Raw genomic sequence first — 8,796 nt, forward strand, 5'->3', positions numbered from 1 at the left:
ACTGTTTATAGCATTGTCTCCATCTCTTATAGCACTAAAGAATTGGATCATATCTCCACAAGCTTCTGTATTTATAAGATTTTTACTTTTTCTAAACATTCTAGATGAAAAATTTTTTGTTTAATATATACACATATATACAGGGTGTTCGATAATGACCACATAATCTGTCAGGTAGGTAAAATGGATTAAACTGAATTAAAAAGTTTTCATTTTGTAATTTTCGCAATTTTTTAAAATTACTTATAATTAATTATTACGAAAATACATAAATTAAAATATGTCAAATTATTTACATATGTGAAATCAGTTGCAATCTACATATTTTTTAACATAACACCAATATTGGACAAAGCAAAAATATAGTACCAGTATCCACTATGACAGATGTTTGTGTTATTATTTGTGTTGAGCTATTCATCAATCCATTTTGGCTTTATTATTGTTTATATAGAATGTTAACGTTAACATTTGAACTAGCAGTACCACATATATTCTCACACTCTTGTATATATTAATTTTCAATAAGTGGAGAATGTGCCGTAAGGATTACTGTAATGTCATAATCTAAGATACATTTATTCTAGCAATTAGATGTAGGATTAGAATGGAACATGTAATCAATTTATGACAACTTAACATAATGGTATCGACTATGTACTTTATATACTGAGGACTTAAACCAGAAGTCGAAACGTTTATACATGTGTTAAACCTCATCTATACAATAAAATATTTCATACACATCAACACCTAGTGTCGGCTCGTTATAGGCATTTCAAGTTCTCAAGTTAAACTAATATTAATTTATAGATTACCAAAAATTAGAGAGATATACCTTTCATGTTTAAAATTTTGGCTATCTCTATCCAAGCATTTTCTTTCTTCAGGCTGTCTTTAAAGTCACTTAATTGCTTGTTATATAAGTAAGGATGACTTTGAACTAAGGAGATAAGGATTGCATCTCCATCCACAGAATCTTCATTCATAAAGGTTATGTCTTCGTCCACCACATTTTGAGTATCAAATTCGTTATCATCCTCGTAATGGACCATGTAATAAGCGTCGTGATCCATTTTTCTTAAATATTTTAGGTTAAAAGGCAGTAGTCTGTTCAATGTACAAACCTTCACAAATCTCTGAACTAGTCTACATAACGCATCGATAACCATCAATAAGCATAAAAATTCATCCTTACGAATTTTTCGACACATTATGCATCATGTTTTACGCACTATGCGATCCTCGCAGAACGAGTAGTGGGGATAGAAATGAAGGAATCTGATTGGTTTATTCCCTTATGCCTTATGCATTATGCGTTACGGAAAAGCCTGTGCTCCCCGCTTTAGACCTCTGACGTTCTGACTTCAGTGTTGTGACGGGACGGATTTCTGGCGCATGCGCGACGATGAAACAGCCGAGCGCAGTGGTGTATCAATGTGTAGCCAGTGCAAAAGAAATGGGCGCGTAGTCTTGGCGAGCTCTGCGTAAAAATGGGCTAATTCAAATTGCAACTTTGGAGCTTTATAACTCGAAAAGTACTCAATGAAGAAACATTTGAATATAGTGTTTTGGAAAGCTCTCGAGGTCATCTACAAGAATATGTAATAAAAAATAGGGGATGCCATTTAAAAAAATTGAGGTGACTTTCATGTGACTTTCAAATAATTCTTCAAGGTCAAACCAATGGTACTATCTTATGGTTCCCTCGAAACCAAACAACTTTTGTCTGAAAAATTTTTCTCTCCCGGGCTTGGTTTTCGAGATATTCGACTGGATGGATTAAAATGGTCCACCCTGATTTGACATATATATACATATGTATACATATATATGTATACATATGTAAAATATGTCAAATATATTAAAATTTTTAACATTTTTGAAAAAATTTTACACAGGCGACTAATAATCTCCTATTTACTAGTGATCGGTACGTTACTGAGCCTACATTAAATGCGCATGCGCCAGAAATCCGTCCCGTCTAAAAAGGTAAATTTTCACGAGCTGCTCAAACCAGCTGTTTCAGCGACAAAAATAATCACGTGGTCATAATTGACGAATATTAAGCGTCCAATTTGATCACGTGATTCTTTTTGTCGCTGAAACAGCCGGTTTGAGCAGCTCGTGAAAATTTACCTTAACACACAACACTGTGTACGTTTACACGGCACGCTTTACGCCGAAGTTATGACATCGATGTTATGAAACTGGCCAATCATAACTGTTCCTCTGAAGAATGGAATGACCGTGATTGGCCAGTTTCATAACATCAATGTTATAACTTCGGGGTTAAGCCTATCGCACATGAAATACATAATGGAGCATAAACATAACATAAGACCGCTCGACCAATGAACATCTTATGTAAATCAATATGGCGACTTAATGCTGGATGCTCATTGGTCCAGTGGTCTTATGTCATGTTTATGCTCTATTATGCATTTCATGTGCGATAGGCTTAAAGCGTGCCGTGTAAACGTAGTAAGGGTGGAGTCCCATGAAGCGTATTTGCCGCGTATCGCGTAACCGCGTAACCAATCAATAATCAGTAAAACGCGAAATCACAACAGCGAATCGCTTCTGATTGGTTACGCGGTTACGCGATACGCGGTAAATACACCTCATGGGACTCCAGCCTAACTGTCTGACTTGCGACTTATTGTAGAAGGCCTAAGGTGCGTTCCGTATCGCGCATGATGCATCCATTGTCCTTGTTTAACATTTGGTGAGCAACAAGGATAAACGACGCATTATGCGCATCATGCGAGTTACGGAACGCACCCCTAGTCCGCCTAGTATGACGCGATGAATCTCAAGTCTATGTTAATATTGGTTGGACCACGCCGGAATCTGGGTGATCAAATGATACGGAGTAATGAAGCGTGTTTAATCGTCGAGTCTGTTTCGTAAGCCGGTTTGTTTGAATGTAAAAGGAGTAATAGACGTGTGAAATTTTACAAAAGAGCAAAAGGAGAAAATGATTGATGTAAAAGACGATGAGACCGCGATTGCGGAAAATGGCTCGCAGAAAACGGCCAAACAGCTACAAAAGGAAGCCAAGAAGTTAGCTAAGTTAGAGAAATTTAAGCAAAAGCAAGAAAAGACTGAAAAACTAATAAACGTGAAAGAAAAATCAGAGGTGAGTGTGAAGCACGTTAAATGTCTTGGATCTGACAGAGTAGAGAATTCTATCGAGAGCGTGTGGAATAAAACCTTTTATTGTGCGGAGCCCCTAAGAGGTATGGTAGAAGCATGTTGGAACATATTGGAACTTATGACGCAAACAAATTTTTTATCATTTATATAGAGTCTAATCATTTATTAGGTACTTTCATTATTGAAACTTATAAAAGAGTTTCACAATTCTAATGTAAGTTCTTACTTGTTTGACAAATACGTAATTATTTATGAATTAAACAACTTTATTAATCGTTGAGTCTATTATATTTAAAGATATAAGAATACAAAAAAAAAGATCAATATTAATTGTACACATCAGATTATGTCGAACATAATAGTAATCTCAAGAATAGAATATTTAATGAATCTCAATATAATTAGAATTAAGTATATTAAAAATCAGTTTTACTTGAATTATAAAATTAATACTTATTCCAAACTTATCTGTATCAATACTCTGCAAGGCCTTAGAATTGCTCAGTATTAGTGCAATAGGAAGAGGGGCAACAACGATGTTCAATCTGTAAACGTACATTCAGGGAGACCTTATTAGCACTATTTATGTCATTCTATGTTTTATGTCAAATGAACGATGAAGCTAGAATGACAAATAGTGTCTCCCCAGATCAGGGACTTAAACCAAAATTACATTATAGATACATTTTGGCTGGTTACAATTATGGTCTGAGGATATCCAATTTCAGTATTGGTTTCAGTTCTTTTGGTGATAATGGTGACCGTTATGAGTATAATTACTGAAACCAAAAAGGATCGAAATTCAAACAAACCCAGTAATCGTTATGGTAAAAGAACTAGAACCAAAAGTTGGATTTAGCCTTGGATCATTATCTGGACAGAATATTTTTGATCCGAGTCCTTGCTCCAAATGCACTCAAAACTAACTTAAAAGTTACGTTCTGTTTCATACATAATATATCATTTTATCCTTGTTGTTAATTGAATATTAAAGAAGGATAAAATGTACATCATGCATATCCTGTGTGAAATGGAACACACTCATAATCAATGCCATCTATTGAAGAATAGAACCATCTATTTGAATTAGTTTAATGCTAAATTACTATATTCCAACATGTCTCTATTTCATCAAACTAATTTATCATAGTTCTCTTACGATTCTTAAACTTTATTGCATTTTAAGGCTTTTGATAAATGTTCAGTATAATGATCCCTTCCCCCTTCCTCCTTTGATTTTTCTATAATTTTGTAAATTAAAATAAAAATACAAAAGGGCTACGAGCCAAGCGAGATGTTTATTGCTAATTGCTTATTTAACACTTAATATAAACAATAACTATATATGTTTTAAACCATATTGAGTCATTATCAATGTAACAATAGCTGCGTTCAGCAGAGAAAGCAGCTTTGCAACTATTGTAAAATTCTTCATTAAAATGATTCTTAGATTCTTACTTTTGATTTCTTATGGTTTTAAGTGTATAAACCAATCATATTGAAGAATTTCATCGTTACAAACTGTTTTTTTGCTGACCGTAGCCAATAATTACAAAATATGATCCGTTACCATAATTTTAAGCCAGAATATTAAATGGAAAGAAAAATAATCTTACAATTTTCGCTCGCATATCTTATAAGTAACGAATAATCCCATGGCCAATATATTGCTGTTTCATGTCACTCAAATAATGAATTGATTTGTGTAGTCAATAAGGTAAATTGGAGAAAGATAGCACAAGGGGGAAGATGTCACTTTATTTATATTTTTGTTATAGAACATATATTGGCCATTGCAACTGTGTAAAAGTTTATAGTAGAAATATGTAGACAATGGCGCAATTATCAAAAAGTTCATGCCAATTAACATTGGAAAATATTTAACAAAGTGCGAAAAAGTAGGTCATGAAATATGCTCTTTATAATATTTGGTACACTAAAGTTTGTGGTTCGATGCTTATTGTAAAACTGAACAAATGATATACGGTTTTGATCTGTTTCCTGGCAGTCATATGACTGATATAGATTATAACTTATAATATTCTTATATGCGTAAAAGTTGCAATTGAATATTTGTCTTACACTTGGAGATAAGATAACATAAATACAAAACACAATTTTTTCTGCTTAAAACCGTCATTATAACGGTTTTATGAATTAAAATTTTGGATGCTTTGTATAATTCAAAATATTTTAAATTAATGAAATGCTGTTTAAACAAATAAAAGTCTGTCTAACTTACTTCCTAAATTATTCTTTTACATATTTCCTCAATTTATATTTTATCATGCCTTTATATGTTTTTATAGCATAAATTCTTAATTATGGATTGTAAATAAGTAAAATATGCAAGTTTATATTGCATTACATTATTTAATTGCTTGTGATATCTTCTCCCATAGGAGGTGGCATCTTATCCATATACAGGGTGTTAGTTAAGTATGTTCCCAAACTCAACAGAGCGATTCTTTGGTTTATTTCAAGTAAAAAAGTCCATATAAACATGTGTCCTAAACAGCTTAGTTTCCGAAATAAAAAAATTTTAACGCGTAATAATAATCTATTTATTTGAAAGAAATACAACTTGAACTAGTCAAAAACTAGTCAAAAACAAAAAAACAAAAACAGGTTTCAGTTCTTCTGACGAAATAAAACAATTAGATGAATTGTTGAAAATGTTCACCTTGCGCCATGATACATCCATCGAGCCTTCTTCTCAAAGATTGACGTATACGCTCAAAAATACTAGGTGTGTTACGTATTGCCTCGCATGAAGCAACTATTTGATTCCTCAAATCATTCTCATTCTCAATTGATGTGGTATAAACCAATGATTTCAGATGTCCCCAAAGGAAATAATCCAAACGATTTAAGTCTGGTGATCTAGGAGGCCAAGGTTGAGTTCCTGCTCGACCTATCCTGTATTTTGGAAACTAAGTCGTTTAGAACACATGTTTATATGGACTTTTTTACTTGAAACCAAAGAATCGCTCTGTTGAGTTTGGGAACATACTTAACTAACACCCTGTATATAGGTTGAAGATACCACTTTTGCAGGGTATGACATATCAATTTTTTCCAATACTATGGAATATTAAATGTTTAATTCGTTAATTTGTATAAATACAGATTTCTAGAATATAAATAGTATTAACTACAGAAATCAAAGCCTTAAACGGTCTAGCTAGATCTTAATGCTTGTATGATTCTTATGTGAATTTATATACTACGTATGTAGTCCCCAGAAACGCGCGCCGAAATGATTTTTCGGTTTTGAAACGCTAACTAGTTTGTGTTATCACATGTACGGTCCTATAATATATTATATTATAAATAATATTTTTTCGTTGGTTTTTTAATTCAATGACATTAAGAAGTTATTTAAGAGTAAAGGCTTAAGTGTGACGTCTTCCCCCGATTTAATTTAAAATTCGCTGGAACAAATGGCACAGGTCATCTTTGCTTGTCATAGGCGAATTTTGGCGATGGTATGGTACATGTACCAAGGTTGTTATTGGTAGAGGCGGAGCTTATTGTGAATAACCTATGCCACAGTTATTCGCTAAAACGTACTGGTTCTTTTCAAACGCGCAAATTAGATACTGTTTAAAAAGGCTAATAAAAGAATAAGTGTAATAATGAGTTTTAAAGCATATTTGGCTGTCTTAATAAGTGAAATGTATAATGACGAAAATGATGAAGTATCTCTAGTAGAAACTTATAAGCACTTTTTTGCAAAACGTGGAAAAAAGAGAAAAATTATGACATTATTAAACACAAACGAAAGACAACATCATAATCGCCCCGAATTATATTCCGAATTTTGGATTGATTTATACACTGAATATGACTTTTTTCTTATTTTTCGAATGAAACAATCAACATTTCAAAATTTACTACAAATTATAATGCAACAACAAGAAATGCAAAGAGTAAGTAATCGTAACTTAATAACTTCAATACTGTACAATTTATTGTAAATTAAGTACAATCGCATAATATAATTTAGGCATTTACTGGAGGATTTGAATCTGTGCTACCACAGAAGATTCAACAAATAGCTATATATTATTTAGCAAATCAAATATCTATGGCACAGATTGGAGACAAATTTAATGTAGCATCATCGACTGTTTTCAATTGTATAAACATTTGGATAAATTGTATTTTAAAATTGGTACTTATAGTAATACAATGGTCCACAATGAATCAACGAATCAATATACAAAATAAATTCAAGGATATTGCAGGTTTTCCAGGTATAACTAAATATATCGCATTAAGGTTTAATTAATAAATGTTGTTGATACAACACAAATATTTTTATTTGATAAAATTATTAATTATAATGTTTAAGGTGTAATTGGGGCAATCGATGGTTGTCACATAAATGTTATGGCACCAAGTGCTCATCAAAAATGTTATCAAAATAGATATTTGACACATTCAATAATTTTACAAGGGATATGTACAGCAGATTATCTACTTACAAATGTATTTGTTGGTCATCCCGGATCTGCTAATGATTGCAGAGTTTTATTATTATCTAATTCACGTTTATACATCGATGTTGAAGCAAATGGATACTCTAAATATTTTTTATCAGATCAACATTTATTAGGTGATAAAATATACCCTATAAAAGAATGGCTTCTACCTCCTTTTAAAGATTATGGCAATATTACACACAGGCAGACAACATATAACAAAGTACATAGTAAAACAAGAGTAAAAATTGAAAACTGTTTCGCTTTATTGAAAGGATGATGACGAAGGTTGAAATATATAACAGTATATAAAATAGCAAAAGCTTCAAATATTATAATGGCACGTTGTGCTCTATATAACTTTTGCCTCCTAAATAATGATTTGGTTGAAACACTATTTGATGCTAATATTGAAAGAATTGATGCAATACAATTTTATAGAAGAGATGAAAGAAATATTGCGATTGATAAAAGAAATGCTATAATGATGCAATTGTCAGAAAGAAGATAAGATATAATGTTCTCTTAAGTTTATAAACATATTATTTATTCTCTTTGGTTTAATACATATTTCCCGCAATGTTTGTTATTCTTTATAAATACACATAATTATATAAAAAGAATAATAAAAAATAATAGAAACAAGTCATATTATAATTTATAATAGTAGGGGAGAACGAGGTTAATCTCTGTACAGTTTTCCTTTTCTCTCCCGTTTCCTTTCCTCGACAATGGGCTCCCGTGATGATTCCTGGTCGGCGACTATTTCTTCTCCGAAACTCCAAGAAGAAATATTCGACGACCAGGAATCATCGCGGAAGTCCATTAGCAAGAAAAGTAAGCGGGAGAGAAAAGGAAAACTGTACATATTAGCCCCGTTCTTCCCTATTTTTTTAAAATAAACTTTTTCCTTTTCATTAATATCACATATTATACGTAGAAACTCTTACAATTAGTAGGAACTCTTAGAAATGTTTTAATATATATTTATATTAAGTACAATCAATACGATTGCCTTTAACTTTAGACTATCAAAGTAATTTATATTAAGTCTTATAGTCAGGGTTGGGTAAGTTACTTTTTTCTTTTAACTAAGTTAAGTTAAAGTTAACAACCTTGAAAATTTAACTTAGTTAAGATACAAGTTAAT

At 32.0% G+C, this 8,796-nt stretch overlaps 2 protein-coding genes across 2 annotated transcripts; one reads left to right on the top strand and one right to left on the bottom strand.

Moving 5' to 3' along the window:
• Positions 1 to 300: 300 nt before the first annotated feature.
• On the bottom strand, positions 301 to 1,289 carry LOC108759100 (uncharacterized). Its single transcript, XM_018504392.1, has 2 exons — positions 839 to 1,289; positions 301 to 552 (listed from the first exon to the last, which is right to left on the bottom strand). Exons 1-2 carry the CDS (start codon positions 1,212 to 1,214, stop codon positions 515 to 517), a joined length of 414 nt encoding a protein of 137 aa, XP_018359894.1. The 5' UTR covers positions 1,215 to 1,289; the 3' UTR covers positions 301 to 514.
• A 5,589-nt stretch (positions 1,290 to 6,878) lies between these two features.
• On the top strand, positions 6,879 to 7,453 carry LOC108759099 (uncharacterized). The gene is made up of 3 exons (XM_018504390.1): positions 6,879 to 7,091; positions 7,169 to 7,301; positions 7,347 to 7,453. Exons 1-3 carry the CDS (start codon positions 6,921 to 6,923, stop codon positions 7,451 to 7,453), a joined length of 411 nt encoding a protein of 136 aa, XP_018359892.1. The 5' UTR covers positions 6,879 to 6,920.
• Positions 7,454 to 8,796: the final 1,343 nt, after the last annotated feature.

The sequence above is a fragment of the Trachymyrmex cornetzi genome, unplaced genomic scaffold (genome assembly GCF_001594075.2).
Source record: "Trachymyrmex cornetzi isolate Tcor2-1 unplaced genomic scaffold, Tcor1.1 scaffold1674, whole genome shotgun sequence".
NCBI lineage: Eukaryota > Metazoa > Arthropoda > Insecta > Hymenoptera > Formicidae > Trachymyrmex > Trachymyrmex cornetzi.